Source organism: Camelina sativa, chromosome 7 (genome assembly GCF_030686135.1).
Source record: "Camelina sativa cultivar CO46 ecotype springtype chromosome 7, ASM3068613v1".
Classification (NCBI taxonomy): domain Eukaryota; kingdom Viridiplantae; phylum Streptophyta; class Magnoliopsida; order Brassicales; family Brassicaceae; genus Camelina; species Camelina sativa.
This window is the reverse complement of record NC_141886.1, coordinates 33,422,412-33,440,749: the sequence shown is the minus strand read 5'-3', so window position 1 is coordinate 33,440,749 and position 18,338 is coordinate 33,422,412. Positions and strand designations below refer to the sequence as shown.

Below are 18,338 nucleotides of genomic sequence, written 5' to 3'. Positions count from 1 at the left end.
CACATGATCTCGGTATATCTTTTCGTCTTTTATACAAATACTAGACCACCGAGTGTATAGTTTTAGTCTTGCATGCAGAGCCGTGCGGACATAATCGGTGGCCGGAGGCGGTCAAAAAAAATGGTTGCGATTCATAAAAAAATTTAATGTCAAGAACGGTAAATACTAGTCATATAACAAAAGAAACAACAAACTTTCAAAACAAAAAAAGTCTAAACTGAAATTTTTCTTCCCTTCTTCCCTAGAAAATCATTAACCAAACTTTCAAAATCAACTTTTTTAAAAAATTCTCTTTCGATAGACAAAACCACCAAATCACTCGACCTTTCTTGTGACATACTTGAACGAAGATAAAACTTAATCAACTTCAGCTTTGAAAAACTTCTTTCAGCAAATGCAACCGAAACTGGAATCGTCAACAACACTCGATAAGCAATCCATGAGTTCGGATAACAATCTTCAACACTTTTCAAAAAATCCAACACTTCAATAGGCTTCTTAACTTCTTTGGGTAAAACTTCTCTTAGAACTTTTAGTTCAAAAAAAAGATCATTACCAACAACATCTGAGTGCTTTCCATGAGATAAAGAAGCTTCCAGATTGGTACAAGAAGCCATCAAACTATCATCACTTGCCGATTGTAGCTTTTTCAAATCAAACAGAAAGCCAAATATTTGTTCATACCTCTGGAACTGTTCAAATCTTGTCTCAAGCGAGTAGAGAGCTTGAGCCATGATTTGGATGAAGTAATCGATTCTAAAGCTCTCCTCTGGTGATAATATAACACTTCCTTCAACGTTTTGTGATTCTTCACCATAGTGTCTTTTTTTTTAATAACACGCTTTGCTTTTCTCGGAAATACTGCCTCAATATCCATAGATTCTGCAATAACTTTAGCTTCTTCTTTTGCTTTCTAAAAACCTGAATCTCTGTACTTTTGAAAAAAGGAAACGAGTCCCTTTAGTTGAGAAATAGCTACATCAATGTCCATGTCTTTTGACTGCAAACTCTTACTAACAATGTTAACAACAGATAGAAGATTATACCAAATAACCAAGGCAACCAAGAATGCAAAACTTCCCATTCCATGTGTTTCACTTGTTGCAAGACACTCAGCTTCGCTCTGCTCTTTAGGATCATCACTATTTTCAGCAATGAAAACTAAAGCATCCATAATTTTAGGAGCCTATAATTTTACTGCCTTAACACTTTCGATATGACTCTCCCATCGAGTGTTTGATAAAGCCTTAAGTGTCAGTCCACCCACATGATCTTCAAATATTTTCCACAGTTTATTTGATAATGAAAATAAGCAATAAGTGCGCTGAATAATCCCAAAAAATGAGATTGCCTTGGTAGAAGAAGTGGTTGCCATATCACAAAGTGCAAGATTGAGACTATGACAACTACATGGTGTATAAAACGCCCTTGGATTCACTTCAAGAAATCTTTTTTGTACTCCTTTATGCTTCCCCTTCATATTAGACCCATTGTCATATCCTTGACCCCTTACATCATCAATTTTCAAGTCAAAAGCAGCCAACACTTCTTGAAGCTCACGAAAAAGTCCTTCTCCAGATGTATCATCAACTTTCAAGAATGTCAAGAAAAATTCTTCAACCTTAGCCGAAGTTGTTGTAACATCTACACATCGAATTACAACAGTCATTTGCTCATGATGGCTAATATCTGGAGTGCAGTCAAGGATGACAGAAAAATACTTTGCACCTTGAATTTTCTTGATAATCATCCCTTTAATCTCATTAGCTAACAAAGCTATCAACTCATTTTGAATTCTGTTGCTCAGAAAATGACATTGAGATTCATCTTCTTTATATCTTCTCAGATGTTCTATTATCACCGGATCAAAATCAGCAATCATCTCAATAAAACTTAAGAAATTTCCACAATCTTCTTCTCCGATCTTGTCGTTGCTTCCTCGAAAAGCTAGATTTTGTTTGGCAAGAGTCTTTACCACAGCTAAAATCCTAAGCAATACATGCCTCCAATGAATCCTCTCTTTATTAATTACATCTTGAGCATGTTTATCAATTGTCTGATTTTTTTGAAGCCTCAGTTCTAGTTCCACCCACTGTTTCATGCACACAATGTGATCACGGCTAGACTCATGCTCTCTTAGCCTTTTCAAAATATTTTTCCAATCACTGAATCCCGTAGAAGCCAGTTGACTTTTGTCATTCCGATTGAAAAATTTACAGCAAAAGTAAAAGATCTTGTTCACTGATTTTGAATAAACCAACCAACGACGATCTTGCTTTTGACCTTCACTCATTTTTCTTGAATAGTACACATGCGAGAAATGTCTCTTTAACACTATCTTTGGGGAATATGTAATCACTTGCCAGTCTTTTTGTTGGACCTTGTATGACCATAAAATCTCTCCATTCATTCCAACCCTTTCCAATACTTTCCCAATTTGTAGGATCAAACATATCCGAAAACCCACAGTGCTCTGTGTTCATTCCAACTCTTGCAGTCTCATTCTCATCATCTTTTTCATTCAAGTCTTCCTCATTCACATTTTCTGCTTCTTCTCCTTCAGCCATATTTTCATCCACTCTATCATCTTCCACAATATCAGGCTGCTCAGCCTCAACATTAGCTTTTGCAGATTCATCAAAAGTTTCAGATTTTTTGAAATACCTGAATAATGCATTCGCTTGAGATTTTGTTTGTTCTTCTTCTCTCTTTTTCTTTTTTTTGTTTATGTCCTCCAGATGGTTGGCTTCTTGTGTTGTTTGGTGACATGATTCTATAAATTAAAAACGTACGGAAAAACTGATGTTAATGATCAAGTATGAAATTTTAATAATGAAACAACAAATGATTAAGATTTAAGAACTAGATAACAAGAGAAGAAGATCAATAAAGGTAGACATTTACCTTAATAAGGACGATAACCAAGTATAGAAAAACAGCACTCAACGAGAGAGCGAGAGAGATGAGGAATTGAGGATTCTTCAGAAAATAAAACTGCAGAAAATTCTGTTTCGTGTGACGGTGTGATCAATTTAGAAAACTGCAGAAAAGAATGTTTACCCTAATTTTATAATGTTTATTCAGTTTTTTTAATCTATTGACTTACTCTTTACATCGAACGTGACTATTGGGCTTAACAATTAAAAATTATGAGGGTGTAGTAAACATTAAGGGCTTATCTTAAGTAAAAACTAAAGCTCATCGATTTTTTTCAAAAATATGAGGCCGTAGGCCAAAGTTTCTTTTGTTTCTACTTAGGCACGGCTATGCTTTCATGCATCAATCATTCTACTCGTTATCCAAACTTAAAGGACCACACCACTTAATAGTTGTCAACTTGTTCATATGTATGGTTGTAATTTGATGTAAATTGCTAAAAAGTCTTGAGGCCAAGAACAAAGGAACCTTCAATCTCTTTTCATATGAAGCTTCTCTTTTTCCTGTCCAATGATAGTTTACGTTACTTTCACTAATTTCCTTCATTATAGAAAATTTGCAATGATTTGCTCAGAAAAAAAGAAAAAAAAAATTGCAATGAAATTTATGACAAGAAAAAACTTGAGTAAACTGAATATCTTCTTCAAAAGAAAGTAATAACATATTTAGTCTTGCATGCATTAATCTTTCCTAAAACAATTTTTTTTTTCAAACTTATAAGGACCATATATATATATATATATGGTTGTAGACTTTTGTTATTTTCTGAAACCTAAAAGTCTTGGAATTTTTGTTTTTTTCTCATTTTATTTTGAAGTTATTTTTTTCCGAAGTTTCGTCTGTCTTATAAGTAATAACACGCCTACGGGAAGGATCTTTCTTATAGTTTTGTTTTGTTTCTTATATTTAGCTTTCAAAAGATACACTAACTTGGAAATATCTGCTTTTAATCGGTTTGAACTCCTTTAAACATTCCTATCTCCCTCAGCTCGTCTCTCATGGCGTCTCCATCTTGCTTTACGTCTCGCAACTACAAATTTAACGTCTTCTCGAGCTTCCACGGGCCTGATGTCCGTAAAACACTTCTCAGTCACCTGCGTGAACAGTTTAAACGCAACGGGATCACTATGTTCAATGATCAAGAGATTAAGAGAAGCGCAATGATCTCCCCTTCACTCAAAGAAGCTATAAAAGAATCGAGGATCTCGATTGTGATTCTCTCCAAGAAATATGCTTCGTCAAGCTGGTGTTTGGATGAGTTGGTGGAGATACTGGAATGCAAAAAAGCTAGGGGACAGATGGTGATGACCATCTTCTACCAAGTGGAGCCGTCTGATGTACGATATCAAACAGGCGATTTTGGGATTGCTTTCAATAAAACTTGTGCACGTAAGACAAATTACAAGGAAAAGAAGAAATGGAGCAGAGCTTTGAAATATGTGGGAAACATTGCTGGAGAAGACTTCAAAAATTGGTTTGTGTTCAATTAATCTGAGTTTATATTTATTTGCTTATTAAATGGTAGTTTATGATTAAAAAAAAATGGAAATATATGGTATAGAATTTCAGAGGAATGTTGGTGTGACTATTTTGATAGAAAAAAAATGATTTTCTTTTCTTTCTTTTTTGTCTAGGATTAATGAAGCAAAAATGATCGAGAAGATTGCCAAAGATGTTTTAGATAAACTAAATGCTACACCATCTAGAGATTTTGATGGCATGGTGGGACTTGAAACTCACTTGAGAGAAATAGAGTCTTTGCTAGATTTAGATAATGATAGAGTTAAAGTAGTTGGAATCTTTGGTCCTGCAGGCATTGGTAAGAGTACTATTGCTAGAGCTTTACATAGTCGACTCTCTAATAGGTTTCAGCTTACTTTTTTTGTGGACAACCTTAGGGAAACCTACCCCACTGGTCTTGATGAGTACGGTTTAAAGTTGCGTTTACAAAAACAATTTCTTTCAGATATTTTAAACCTAGATGATATAAAAATTTCCAATTTATGTTCAATAAAGAATAGGTTAAGGGACCAGAGAGTGCTTATTATTCTCGATGATGTGAACAATATAAAGCAATTAGAGGCTTTGGCTGGAAATATTGATTGGTTTGGTCCTAGAAGTAGGATTATAGTGACCACAGAAAATCGAGAGCTTTTACAACAACATGGTATCCATGAACCATACCCTGTAGTTTTTCCATCTGATAAAGATGCTGTGGAAATCTTATATAGATATGCTTTTAGACAAAGCTATCCACATGATGGTGTTAAAGTGTTTGCTGAAAAGATAACAAAGTTGTGTGGCAATCTTCCGTTGGCTCTACGTGTGGTGGGTTCATCTCTATGTAGGAAGGAGGAGGACGAATGGAAAGATGTAATGTGCAGGCTAGAAACTATTCTTGATCGAGATATTGAAGAAGTACTAAGAGTTAGTTATGAGAGTTTACAAGAGAATGAGCAATCTCTCTTTCTCCATATTGCAGCCTTCTTTAACTACGAATTTGGTGATCTTGTAAAAGCCATGTTTTCTGAGATCTTGGAAGTCAATGGAGGATTGAAGATCCTAGTCAATAGATCTCTCATCGAGATATCTACATATGGCGAAAAAATAAAGATGCACAGATTACTACAACAAATGGCTATCCAAACCATTAAGAAACAAAAGCCTTGGAAACGCCAAATCTTAATGGATGCTCATGGGATTTGTGATGTTCTCCAAAATGAAAGAGTAAATTCTTTTCCTTTCTTTTATATTTATATTATTCTTTTTGTTAATTATACATAACTTCATAATCCAGTCATGATTTGGTGGAGATGAACGTATTATTTTCGATGGTCTTAACATTTTGTTTTTATTTGGTTTAGGTTACTACAGATGTGTCCGGGATATCATTTGATATATCAAAAATCGATGAAGTATTTATTAATGAGAGAGCTTTCAAAAGAATGCCAAATCTTCGATTCCTTAGAGTTTACCAAGAAAAATATGATGAGAACAAAATAATCTCTATACCAAATGAGATGGAGTTTCCGAGTAGTTTAAGGTTACTACATTGGGAGGCATATCCAAGCAATAGTCTTCCTCATAGATTTCATCCTGAATATCTTGTTAAAATTGATATGAAGGACAGTAAGCTCGAGAAGCTCTGGGAAGAGATCCAGGTTGGTTTAAATATTAGTTTACTTCTACGATATATATAAAACATTTATTAATTATATAGTTTCTCTTCATCAATGTTATGATGTTCTTCTCTTTTTTTCTGTTTTTGTTTTGTGGTTTTTACTTTCAGCCACTCCCAAACCTCAAAAGGGTTGATTTGAGAGGTTCCTATTATTTGAAGGAACTCCCGGATCTTTCAAAGGCTACAAACCTCGAGACATTGGAACTGGATTATTGTGAGGATTTGGTAGAGCTTCCATCCTCAGTTTCGAATCTTCATAAACTAAAGAAGTTAGGGATGGAGTCCTGCACAAAACTAGAGCTCATTTCAACTAACTGGAACTTAGCGTCTCTTCCACATTTAAACATATCGAATACGAATATCACAACATTCGGTATATCAGTTACAGACGTGGCATCATCAACCAGCCCTCAGTTTCATCTTGATAGACTCATTAGTCTCAGATTACGCAGCAACGCAAAGCTCAAGACACTAACACAACTGCCCGCGAATATATTTTCTCTAGACCTAAGCTATGCTGGTATTGAAAGTATGTCAGATTGCTGCATCGAAAGTCTTCATGGGTTACAAACACTTGAGCTTTGTGGCTGCAGAGAACTCACATCACTGCCAGAACTCCCTCCTTCTCTCGAATTCCTAGATGCAACCAACTGTGAGTCACTTGAAAACGTATTTAGCCTTTTTGGTATTCCAGATGGGCGCCTCAACTTCGCCAACTGCTTCAAATTGGGCCGACAAGCGCGAAGGTCAATCATCCAACAACGATTTATTCAATATGGGTCATCGTTCTTACCCGGGAGAAAAATACCTACGAAGTTCAAACACCGAGCCAATGGAAATACATTGAGCTTTTACGTTTCCGCTTTCTCCAGTTATAAGGTTTGCCTCCTTATTTCCCCTAAGAGATCCAAACAAACTTTTGATATTCCCCAGGTGAACTGTCGTCGGATTAGCAACGACCACTTGTTCCGCATCCGAGAGGTTAGGTTTTATAATATCTCCAAGTGCAAAAAGACACATTTGTTTGTATTTCACTCAGACTCGCTTCACAGAGATGATTTTGAAGTGGACAGAGAGATAGTGTACGAATTCACCAGCAACATGGGAAACTTCGACGTTATTGCATGTGGTGCACAGATCTTGTCGGAGGAAATCAGTGGGGGGTCTGGCGATGAAGCGTCAGACGACGATGAATCTGAATCTGTATCTTCTAGCGAAACTTGCCAAAATAATGATGATAACAATAGAAACGTCGTCGAAAACGGGTTCTCTCGAGCAATAAGGGCAGCAATAGGTGATGTTTGGAGACCAAAACCAAGAGGATGATGATGATGATGATGATGATGACAAAGGTTTGTAACATAAACGAATTGTATACATTTGTTGTTTTTTGGAATTAATAATAATCGATGTAATTATTTCGTGTTTGACATCTCGAATAATACTAACCGAATATATAAACTAATTTAAATTTGAATATGACAATTTAAATCTATAGTAAACATTTAATTTAATTAAACATATAAAACCAAGATACACTAAACTTAAGTTTGAGGCATTAGCACCAATATTCTTCTTTTAGAATATGAAGAATTATTAATATCTAAAAATAAAATATTTCTTTGCCTTGGTCAAAACTAGAAAAATAAGTTTCCATACAAGCAAGAATCACACCTTCACACAAATAGGAAACTAATCATGAGACAAACTGTGTAACAAATTGTAACGCATATAAATAGGTCACGTCGGTAATGTGCATTGTTGTCCAAGAACATGATTCTCATTACCCTCGACGATATATAAATATCTTAATGAAACAAATGGAGAATCCTAAGAAAGATTTAATGGAAACCAACCCAAGAAAACTAAGATCCTATAGTTTCATATGGCTAATAGTATGTATATTTGTATTAGTGGTTTGTGCAATATTATCCAAAGCAGAAGAAAAAGACGAAAGCGATGATTCGTCTATGCAAATGATTTACTCCGTTTTGGTTGAAGGTGAACCATTGGCCTTTCGTACTTCTAAAAACATCAACAGGTTCACATTAATACATTTTTCATTATGTGATTCATTATTATTTTCTTGAGCATCGGATATAACTTTTTGATGTTGGAAAATTAGCAAAGCCATGGCATATGAAGCAAAGAAGATTGAGGCGATTCACGAAGAGATTCTTGGAAGCACACTCGAAAATGGAAGTTATACAAAGCTTTATAGTTTCAAACATGTCATTAATGCTTTCGCAGTCAGCACCACTCCTTATCAGGTTAAGATAATTTTATTAGTCAACAACATTTATGAAATTGAATGACCTCTTTAGTACTTCGGGAGATTCAAAATATGTACTTGGACTTTTAAAGAGTCAGAAACCCTTTGTTTGATTTTGATTTACTCGGTTTAGAGGGTGTATATGCCAAATAAAAACCAGAAATAATTAAGTTCGGTTTTGGATTTACCAAACCGAATTTATTTTGGTTTTTATTTGGGTTCGGTAATTTGCATATTAATTAGCCGATTGTTTTGTTATTTTAAAACCAAAAGAACGCCAAAACGAAATTAAACCAAAATTGAATGATGATGAATAATTTTCCCATTTCAACTAGGTTTGGTTGCATCTTTGCTCAGATTGTGGTTTGGTAAACCGGAAATAATCCTCATTTGATACTTGCAGGCCAAAAAACTCACGAAAGCAAAAGGAGTGAAGGCAGTGGAAGAAGACAAAGGAGTGAAATTAATGACAACATACACTCCCGATTTCTTGGAACTTCCTCAACAAGTCTGGCCAAAAATTTCAAACGACGGCAACAGACGTGCCGGAGAAGACATCGTGATCGGTTTCGTGGATACCGGAATTAACCCTACTCATCCGAGCTTTGCCGGACTCGATCTCACAAACCCTTACTCATCGAACCTCTCACGTTTGAATTTCTCCGGCGACTGTGAGACCGGTCCTCTCTTTCCTTCTGGATCTTGTAACGGAAAACTCCTCTCCGCAAGGTTCTTTTCCGCCGGAGCTCGAGCTTCAGGCGCTCTCAACTCCTCCTTGGATATCCTCTCTCCGTTCGATGCTTCCGGCCACGGAAGGTACAAATGTCATTTTCTGGTATACCATTTTTAAATATTGATGATTCACTTTCCAAACACACTATATGCATCAAAGTAGACTATATCAGTACCATAATAAATTTAATTTATTAATATGTTATATGTACGTGTTTACTATTTGGTCGGTTTGGTCCAGCCACGTGGCATCCATCGCAGCCGGGAACGCCGGAGTTCCGGTAATCGTCGACGGTTTCTTCTACGGCCGTGCCAGTGGTATGGCCCCACGTGCACGGTTCGTCACATCATTCATATTAATTACCTCAAATATAATTAGAAGTTTTAAGACTAACGATGATACGAGTTATTACGAGTTATTTTATTGGTTCATGTGGCAGCATAGCCGTTTACAAGGCGATTTATCCATCAATCGGAACTCTTGTTGACGTAATTGCAGCCATCGACCAAGTAACCAATGCTCTAAACAAGACTGTGTTTCTCCTAGTGTGAATCTCTAATCAATTTTATTCATTTATTTTCGTATTTTAATTTAATTTTGTCACAGGCAATAATGGACGGCGTAGATGTGTTGACGCTGTCGATTGGACCGGACCAACCGCCGGTAGATAAGCCGACGGTACTCGGGATATTCGACCTAGCAATGCTATCGGCTAGAAAAGCCGGCGTATTTGTGGTGCAAGCCGCAGGGAATCATGGCCCGTCGCCATCCTCTGTGTTGTCTTATAGTCCTTGGGTCGTTGGCGTCGCTGCTGGAAATACTGACCGGTCTTATCCTGCCTCCCTCATCCTCGACGGTGGCCAAACCGTTCAGGGCGTTGGACTATCAGGTAAAACAAGAACTATAACAAATATATTTTAGGAAAATATTAATGTAGCGTTAATTAGTTATGATCTTTTATCTTCCGTGGTGAACTAATATTTGCAAGTTCTAACATACATAGTTGGTACTCATCGCTAAAAAAGTTTTTTAATGTATATCATAACCGCTTTATTTGGTTATTAATTATAACATAGTTGTAGCAAACAAATAAGTTAGCACACCTATGTTTTGAAATTTTGAACCATGTTCTTACAAACTCGTAACAATTTCTTTTTTTTTTTTTTTTTTTTTTTTGAAACTGAAGGTCCAACCCTTGGAGCTCCATTTCTTCAACATAAGTTAGTTTTAGCAAGAGACGCTGTTAGAACAAACGGCTCGGTTCTACAAACCCTAAACAGAGAGATCGAAGAATGCCAACGGCCGGAGAATTTTGACCCAGCCGTGGTTCTTGGAAGTATAGTGATATGTACATTTTCTGATGGTTTCTACAATCAGATGTCGACTGTTCGAGCCATCACCCAAACCGCCAGGACTCTTGGTTTCATGGGTTTTATACTCATTGCACATCCTAGATACGGGGATTATGTTGCAGAACCGGTGATATTTTCTGCCCCGGGTATACTAATACCTAAAGTATCAGATGCTCAGGTAATTTCATCAACAAATCCATCAGAAATTGCAAGAAAAGAAAGATGATATGTTTTTTCTTAGGTATTTACAATTTAGATTAAAGCCATATCTTAAGAAAATAACTATTAATCTAGTATTAAATTTGCATGTGGGATGAATTTACATATAAATCATATACGGACTGCATGGCAATTTGTTTTAGATAGAAATTTTATTTCAATGAGGTTTAAGCGACATATATTGAAACTTTTTATTTTATTTTATGTTAGATTATTTTAAGGTACTACGAAGAGAAGACCTTTAGAGACAAGAGAGGACTGGTGACGCAATTCGGGGCACGTGCCAGAATTGGCGAAGGCCGAAACTCAGTCTTCGCTGGAAAAGCACCAGCCGTGAGCCGATTCTCTTCGAGAGGACCAGCTTTTATCGATGCAAATCGGAATCTATTAGATGTGCTAAAGCCAGATATCCTTGCACCTGGTCACCAAATTTGGGGTGCTTGGAGCCTCCCTAGTGCCTTTGATCCTATTCTCACAGGTTTTCACATCATTACGTCCCTAATATTTTGTATCAAATATGATTTACTCCCTTGAGAGTTTAAAATTGATCATTTGTGTGTAGGGCGAAGCTTTGCGATATTGTCGGGAACGAGCATGGCAGCTCCTCATATAGCGGGGATTGGAGCTATGATAAAGCAACTTAATCCTTCATGGACCCCAGCCATGATTGCATCGGCCATCTCTACCACGGCCACGGAATATGACAGTTCCGGTGAAGTTATATCGACTGAGTCTTATGATATAAATGGATTGTTTTCATCTAATCATTTCGATCATGGCGCGGGCCATGTTAATCCTGCTAGAGCCATAGATCCTGGACTGGTTTTACCCGCAGGTAATTTTTAACTTTTAACTTTTAACTTGAATTGGTGATTTTAACGTAAACAAAACAAAACAATTAGAGTATTCTAATTTCTAAGTATTAATTATCACTATTTTGGGTGTTGGACCAGGTTTTGAAGACTACATAAGTTTCTTGTGCTCATTGCCAAACATTAACCCGGTCACCATTAGAGCCGCAACCGGAGTATGGTGCACCACCACGCTTAGCCACCCGGCGAACCTTAACCATCCATCAGTAACTATAGTTGCACTTAAAGAGTCTCTTGTGGTGAAAAGAAGTTTCCAAAACGTCTCAAACAAGACTGAGACATATCTTGGTTCGATTTTACCTCCCAATGGTACAGCTGTACGGTTAATCCCATCTTGGTTTACCGTTCCACCACAGAGAATTCAAGATCTGGACATCGAGTTCAATGTCACACAAGTCTTAAACCAATTTACATTTGGTGAAGTTGTCCTTACCGGAAGTTTAAACCATATTATTAGGATACCGTTGTCAGTTAAGACAATTTGAAAACATATAATTTTCTCGTTTTCTTGTTTATTCGTTCAACGGCTCTCACTGATTTAACCGCATATAAAGGGTAAACAAGAAACTACTTCTATTCTTAAATTTACATTAGAATACATAAAAAAAAAAACGCAAGCATACTTCGTTACAAGCTACAACCGTGTGATGAGTTGAGATACAAACTAATTACACATATGAAATGGTCACACTACAAATACACATATGAGCTAAGCTTAATTACACATGAAAGGTCACATTATAATCACACATGTGACCCTTATTACATATGAAAGGGACAAACTAATATTACACACATGAAATCTTTAAAGTTCTAAGATGTTTCGATCACATATAATTCGAATTATATACTTACGTAGACGAAACTGTCATGAAGACTATTATGGTGGTCTAGGAGGTTGGTGCCCAAAGGGTCTTGGAAACCAGGTAGCTCCAGGAGGTGGAGGTTGTGGGTGAGGTCCAGGAGGAGGTGGTGGAGGAGGAGGGTGCGGCTCAGGATACGGTGGTCTTAGTGGCGGTGGGTCCTGGAAAGGAGGAGGAGGGGGACGAGGATGATGAGGAGGAGGCTGAGGCATTTTGTGCTTTGTTAATGCAATATATGTTTGGCGTACTTTAGTTCATATATAACATCAAGATTAAGAATCATTGTTACCCACAAGTCTTTGAAGTGTAAACCAGTCTCTAATTAATTAGTTGCTCAGTAGAATGGTAGTTATCCACCTAATCTTCTAGCTAACTTTAACTTTAAATAGTATGACTTATATGGTTTTATTATATCAAAGTAATATGGTTTCTTGATTCATCTAGTGTAGATATATAATTATAGCTAGGACTCACAATTTTATAAAGTTATGGTACTTAAATTATAAGAACCATTAAATTTGTATGTATTGTCAAATTTGAAATATATATATATATATATATAAATGCTAATTTCGATAAAAACTTTCAAAATATTCGTTTACTATCTACACATTTGATCTATGTCATCATGATTTGCAAGTAATTGCTTGGAAATGAGAATCAGGATATCGAGGATTGTCTCATACCGCTCAAGCCTGACATCAAGAAGGCAAGATACACCGGCAAAGTAAGAATCATAATGAAAGTATATTTACTTCATTTAAAGTGAAAATAACTATATTTAAATATCTTGTTTTATATCAAACGATAATGTTTGCTTGTAGCCGTCTCTCGTTATCCAAAAGTTTAATTCACTTTATGCCAGCTTTTATTTTTTTGGATGTCTAGTTTATGCCAAATCCTCTTTGAATTCTTAATTAGTGTTTAGTGATTTTTAGTCAATAAAATCATTTAACAATTACTATTTAACCTCATTTATATTTTATTCGTTGATTTTTTAAAATGAGTTTTACAAATACAATCAAACTAGTTCATCTCGATGATGTGTTTAATTACACTAAAACAAACATCCTTTCATTATTGCATATGCATAAACCATATAGATTAAAAAAACTATATATATATATATATATATGCTGTTGGCAGAATGAATATATATAGAGAACAATGAATAATTTGGTTCCTTACTCAAAGGCAACAAGGTTTTAAACCTTCCACTTAATAACGTTAATAAGAAGACTAGGGATGCTGAATTTAGAAAGAGGAAGGCTGCTAAGGCTGACTGTGCTAAGGATGAACCTTCCATAATATTTTCTAACTGATTGTTTTAGATGTTGTTTTTTTCTTTAAAAAAAAAATATACTTTTTCGATGGATTATCTAGAATTTTGACTACAAAAGAGTTTATCGTGCGTTGTGCCTTGGGAGCTATTTGTGATGATGTAGATTATTTTGGTCATATTATGCACAAATTATTAGGTTGATTCTCTTGTAAACTAGAAAATACAAACTTTTAAAAGTCGAACATCTAATCATCTCATCCACAGTTGAAAATATCAAAACATCTTGATTTTGACTAAGTTGGTATATTCATAATTTGTATGGCTATACGGCCATTTAGATGAATTAAACGATTGATTAATAGTTATACAATTTATACTTCTTTTTTTTTATCACCAAGTAACATATTGTATATATAATATAATTAAAAATAATGACCATGTAACATCTAATATAACCGACAATGGATTATCAGTCTAACCCAACTAGTTTATTACACGTCGAATAGATTTTTTTGGTCATTCACCCCAATAAACATTGAACTAAAAATATGTGCTATAGATATTTTTAACTATCAAAGTGGCTAACATATTCTGAATCTACAATCTCCTCGAAGAAAGAAGTAACCGTTGTAACCCTTTGGAACAGGCTCCATTATACTCTATTGTTTGGAATGGCCCGTTTATGTCGACTTTTCTTCCAATGCACAACTATTGTCAAGTAATTATTTTAACAATATAATCATCTAACTGATACTATTTAAAAATATTTATAGCTTAGTTAACCTAGAGAGAAACGGTAATTATCGGTAACATATGGTATGAAAGTCAAATGCCACATCGAAATTTTTCATTATTAATTTTTTTTAAACTCTATTCCATTTGCTTGTTTTGAAAAGAATGCATATTAATGTAAACATGGTTTTTTTAGTTGAATAAATAAGACACTCATTATGGCTTCGATTCTTTCAAACATTTTGAGATTTCATCAACTTCTTCTTTTTGTAAATTACAAATGATACAAATGATAAGTCGCCCATCAAATGATAACTGGATAAGTCAACTACACCGAGTTAACCAAGGAGATTGGAGCTGGTTTAGGTGTTCAATCGGAAGCCGGTTATCAAAACTAAAAACGGTGTAGTTTTGACTAGCTCAGTGACCCAAATCAAAGAAGCTTGAAGGTTTTAATATTTTACAAGACTCAAAGGTGCGATGACGATTTGCTTTTTAAGCCCAACTGTAGTAACACTAACAATAATAAGACCACTAGAATGTGTAGCCGCTACAAAATATGACGCGGTTTAACTGTTTCAGAGAACCAAAATGTTAAAACAAAGAATCAATCTTCATTACACATACATTCTTTACATCTAGGGTAACGGTAAACGCTGCGTCCCGTTGGTCTAACCAATACATGTTTGGTCTGCCTAACGTTTTTTCTCACTCTCTGCTCGAACACTTTCCACTCTATAGTATTGTTCTTCAACAATATGTCCGAGAACCTCCGTTTGTTCGGTCTGATCGTCGGCATTTTCCCTGCTCCGTAATATATCCTGTAACCCGATACTAGAGACGACAACTGACTCCCTGAATCCGTCATCGCAAATGCGTCCGATGCAGCACATGCAATAAAATCAAGAACCGCTAGCTACACAACCAAAAACAAAACAAAAATATAAATCTCACGGCTCAGTTAACCGATAAACCGAAAATGTAGTTATTTTACGCGGGATATTCATATCATTGCACCTGAGATGAGAAGTTTTTGAAAGGCTGTAGCTCAGTTTCAGAGAGTACATTCTCTTTGGTGACTAGATTCGGGTAGAGACTCGTTAAAGCAGCTAACCGTTTATTCCCACCGTATATATTAGCACCAGCCACGAAAACACGGGTCTTCCTATTGAAACCGAGACCCGCAAGCATAAGCACAGCTTCTTCAGGTGATAACGGACAAAGCCCTTCCGTTCTCAGATCTTCCGGAGATGGCATTCTACAAAATGAGAAAACAACTGAGTATTCAGTGTGAAACCAAAACCGATTTGATAATGCGAAAAAAGAGTAAAGGAACAAACTTTTTAGTCTTTGTTAGATTTGCTAACGTCGGGAAATGCTTTTCTCTGTAAGCATCAAGCTCCATCTTCTCAGCATCATCTCCTCCGAAGTAACAGAGAGAATGAGCCACCATATCGATTTCAAATCTTAGATGGAGTGCTAGATACTTAGAAGCCTTATGTAGAGGACCTGCTTTCTTGTCCAATATGAAGGACGCAAATTTTGGACCGACGAGATATGGATCAACCGGTGCGAGGTGTGATCCGCTATCTCGTAGTCTCCTAACGAGAACCGCAGCTGTTTCTTGTATCTTTGGAACGAAGTTTAACGCATGAAAGTTACATCTACACCGCAGCCTCTACTCCCCCAAAACAAAATTGGATCATTATTACGAGTCAGAGTATATGCACAATGCTAAAAGAAAGGTCTTTTACCTGTAACTGAAACGGTATAGGGTCAAAGGCCAAACGGTTTCCGAATCCAAAGAAATGAACAACTCTGTTTTTGAGTAGAAGAGGGAGAATGTGTTTCATGTAAAACCCGGGCTTGGCTTCTTTCACGACATCCATATCCGTAACCTTAAAACGACAAAGAAGTACTTAAGAAAAATTGTCAAAGATGAAAGAGTTTTAGAAATTTAAAGAGGTATAAAGGAACTCACGAGGCTGCCAATGGCCTCAAGGTCTAGAGACTGAAGCTCTTTTGGTAGTTTCTTTACAATCCGGATATCAGGAGAGAGGTACTTAATAAAATGTTCCACCTGATAGATATCTCCAAACTGACTATAAACCAAATCAAGAATGTCAAAATGTGATGTCGACATTAAAAAATGCATCAATAATAATAAGAGAAGGAGACAGAGAACAGAGGAACCTTACAATAGTTACCTTGCATCGGTCCAGACATCACTGAACATGAATTTGGGAACAACGAGTGTGGCATTCAGCATCCGAGCAACAACAACAATGTTACAAACCTGTTTTAATATAATGTCGCCGTGAAATCGTAACGGTTAGTCAATATAAAGAGTGAGACAAAGTAATGTGTAACGAAATCACAACTTACAGCAACTCTCTGTTGGTTGATCCCACCATTTGCAGTTACCATTATATATCCATTTTTCCCATCTACACAAAAAAAAAACACCAAAATCAGGAAAACTTATAAATACTAATTTGGCACGAGAAGTAAACTCACGGAGAGTAAAAAATAAGAGACCACTAGGCTTCCAAGAACGTTGATCAGCACAAGGCTTCCAAGCCAAAGCTTGGTCCTTTGGTTCTCGCCACAGCTCTTTTGGCTCAATTTTGTTTTGCCCCTATAACAGAAACAATGTTGCAGGCGGATTCTTGGTTTAAAATTCGAAATGTTGTAATCAGAAGGATATCAAAATGAATCAAAACAATAACAAATAGTAATAATACCTCAGCCAAAGCATGAGCAGCATAAGCCAACAGTCTACCATAGGTTCCATTATATGTCTTCTTTGGTTTCCCCATCTTTTTCTTCTCTCCATGCTACCAAATCATAAGTCACACAACATCAAAACCCAAAATGCAAAGAAATCATGTAATATAAAAACATTACATAAACTTACCATTTACCACAGTAATATCATTTTAAAAACTCTTAAACATGTGAAAATTCTTATTTAGTTTCCTATAACAATAGTTGCATTACCATTCATCTAGCAATCTCAGACAAATTATAATTCTCTTTTCCCTAACAAATGTTTTGTTGAATTAATTGTGTATTATTAGACCAAAACTTTTAAATTTTTGTGACATTTTCGTTTAAACTAAAAGCGTTTTTTTACTGTACTTGGGAAACTGAAATTGATTTGACAAGAAACTGACTGTTAAAAAGTAAAAAGTTCAAAATAAATTAACCAATCACATTGTTTTTAAAAAACTAATTTACCTACCTGTACAGACGCCGACACTTTAACCGACACCCGTTTCATACTCGGGTTCGGATCCGGGTTCTGGTTCGGTTTCGGGTTGTGGTTTGGTTTCGGGTTAAGATTCGGTTTTTTCGAGAAACCTCTTCGAAGCCAAGCTCGACCTTCATGGAGCTGAGAGAGCATGAACCAATTAACAAAAATAAAGAAAGCTACAAGCCCGATCACACACGCGGCGGTTTTGGCCGTTCTGATTCGTTTCCTCTTTGCTCTCTTAACCGGATTTTTCAAACTCCGGTTCGGATCACCGTTGATCCAAGACAAAATCGACCCGATAAAATTCGACCTGGTATCACGAATCTGGTCTCCAGCTACTTCAGAGAACCGGGTTGGACCGAGACGTGTCGGTGATTGAACCGGAGAAGCTCCTCCTCCTCCAACTCCATGGATCAGATCTTGGACTCGAGTCTCTCGTTTCTCTTCGTCAGGTCTCTCCGTAGCCATAACTAACACAGAGCTCACTCTCTCTCTCCCCTCTTGTGAGAGAATGATTTGTTAAGAAAGAGAGAAGAGTGTGTTTGTGTCTTTCTTTTTTTTTTCTTTGTCTGAAAATTTAGTTTTGTTTTAATCCTTGAGATTGACGCTGGTATTAGTTTAAGGTCACTTGTCCTTTTT

The 18,338-nt window shown here is 36.2% G+C and overlaps 5 protein-coding genes across 7 annotated transcripts; 2 read left to right on the top strand and 3 right to left on the bottom strand.

Moving 5' to 3' along the window:
• Window positions 1-105: 105 nt before the first annotated feature.
• Window positions 106-734, bottom strand: LOC147941984 (uncharacterized). The gene has a single exon (XM_087457618.1). The coding sequence runs from the start codon at window positions 732-734 to the stop codon at window positions 213-215; it is 522 nt and encodes a 173-aa protein (XP_087313744.1). The 3' UTR covers window positions 106-212.
• LOC104705182 (uncharacterized) lies at window positions 106-3,213 on the bottom strand. The gene is made up of 2 exons (XM_010421156.3): window positions 2,905-3,213; window positions 106-2,773 (listed from the first exon to the last, which is right to left on the bottom strand). Exon 2 carries the CDS (start codon window positions 2,408-2,410, stop codon window positions 1,187-1,189), a length of 1,224 nt encoding a protein of 407 aa, XP_010419458.1. The 5' UTR covers window positions 2,411-2,773; window positions 2,905-3,213; the 3' UTR covers window positions 106-1,186.
• A 196-nt stretch (window positions 3,214-3,409) lies between these two features.
• Window positions 3,410-7,546, top strand: LOC104703837 (disease resistance protein RML1B). Of its 2 annotated transcripts, XM_010419922.3 has the most exons (5): window positions 3,458-4,411; window positions 4,572-5,664; window positions 5,802-6,098; window positions 6,227-7,099; window positions 7,192-7,546. In XM_010419922.3, exons 1-5 carry the CDS (start codon window positions 3,936-3,938, stop codon window positions 7,291-7,293), a joined length of 2,841 nt encoding a protein of 946 aa, XP_010418224.1. In that variant the 5' UTR covers window positions 3,458-3,935; the 3' UTR covers window positions 7,294-7,546. The 2 variants fall into 2 exon arrangements, with proteins under 2 accessions (XP_010418223.1, XP_010418224.1); XM_010419921.3 differs by having other exon boundaries at window positions 3,410-4,411; window positions 6,227-7,546.
• A 341-nt stretch (window positions 7,547-7,887) lies between these two features.
• LOC104703836 (subtilisin-like protease SBT2.4) lies at window positions 7,888-12,133 on the top strand. Its single transcript, XM_010419920.3, has 10 exons — window positions 7,888-8,159; window positions 8,244-8,388; window positions 8,794-9,206; window positions 9,364-9,459; window positions 9,563-9,632; window positions 9,730-10,012; window positions 10,310-10,653; window positions 10,905-11,172; window positions 11,257-11,529; window positions 11,648-12,133. The coding sequence occupies exons 1-10, from the start codon at window positions 7,930-7,932 to the stop codon at window positions 12,049-12,051; spliced, it is 2,526 nt and encodes an 841-aa protein (XP_010418222.3). The 5' UTR covers window positions 7,888-7,929; the 3' UTR covers window positions 12,052-12,133.
• Window positions 12,134-14,930: 2,797 nt separating this feature from the next.
• Window positions 14,931-18,338, bottom strand: LOC104703834 (O-fucosyltransferase 15). 2 transcript variants are annotated; one of them, XM_010419919.3, is made up of 10 exons: window positions 17,688-18,338; window positions 17,188-17,280; window positions 16,982-17,081; window positions 16,829-16,890; window positions 16,651-16,739; window positions 16,425-16,545; window positions 16,198-16,341; window positions 15,784-16,121; window positions 15,461-15,701; window positions 14,931-15,359 (listed from the first exon to the last, which is right to left on the bottom strand). In XM_010419919.3, exons 1-10 carry the CDS (start codon window positions 18,165-18,167, stop codon window positions 15,051-15,053), a joined length of 1,977 nt encoding a protein of 658 aa, XP_010418221.1. In that variant the 5' UTR covers window positions 18,168-18,338; the 3' UTR covers window positions 14,931-15,050. The 2 variants fall into 2 exon arrangements, with proteins under 2 accessions (XP_010418221.1, XP_087313743.1); XM_087457617.1 differs by having other exon boundaries at window positions 16,642-16,739; window positions 17,688-18,296.

Bases quoted from the DNA above. Each gene is read 5' to 3' on its own strand.
- LOC104703837 (XM_010419921.3), top strand. From the start codon at position 3,936: ATGGCGTCTCCATCTTGCTTTACGTCTCGCAACTACAAATTTAACGTC. The intron at 5,665-5,801 runs GTAAATTCTTTT...TATTTGGTTTAG, and splicing joins ATGTTCTCCAAAATGAAAGA to GTTACTACAGATGTGTCCGG. The intron at 6,099-6,226 runs GTTGGTTTAAAT...TTTTACTTTCAG, and splicing joins AGCTCTGGGAAGAGATCCAG to CCACTCCCAAACCTCAAAAG.
- LOC104703834 (XM_010419919.3), bottom strand. From the start codon at position 18,167: ATGGCTACGGAGAGACCTGACGAAGAGAAACGAGAGACTCGAGTCCAA. The intron at 17,082-17,187 runs GTATTATTACTA...TTTCTGTTATAG, and splicing joins CTGCTCATGCTTTGGCTGAG to GGGCAAAACAAAATTGAGCC. The intron at 15,702-15,783 runs GTTTGTTCCTTT...CTCATTTTGTAG, and splicing joins AATCTAACAAAGACTAAAAA to AATGCCATCTCCGGAAGATC.
- LOC104703836 (XM_010419920.3), top strand. From the start codon at position 7,930: ATGAAACAAATGGAGAATCCTAAGAAAGATTTAATGGAAACCAACCCA. The intron at 11,173-11,256 runs GTTTTCACATCA...ATTTGTGTGTAG, and splicing joins CTTTGATCCTATTCTCACAG to GGCGAAGCTTTGCGATATTG. The intron at 11,530-11,647 runs GTAATTTTTAAC...GTGTTGGACCAG, and splicing joins TGGACTGGTTTTACCCGCAG to GTTTTGAAGACTACATAAGT.
- LOC147941984 (XM_087457618.1), bottom strand. From the start codon at position 734: ATGGCTCAAGCTCTCTACTCGCTTGAGACAAGATTTGAACAGTTCCAG.
- LOC104705182 (XM_010421156.3), bottom strand. From the start codon at position 2,410: ATGAATGGAGAGATTTTATGGTCATACAAGGTCCAACAAAAAGACTGG.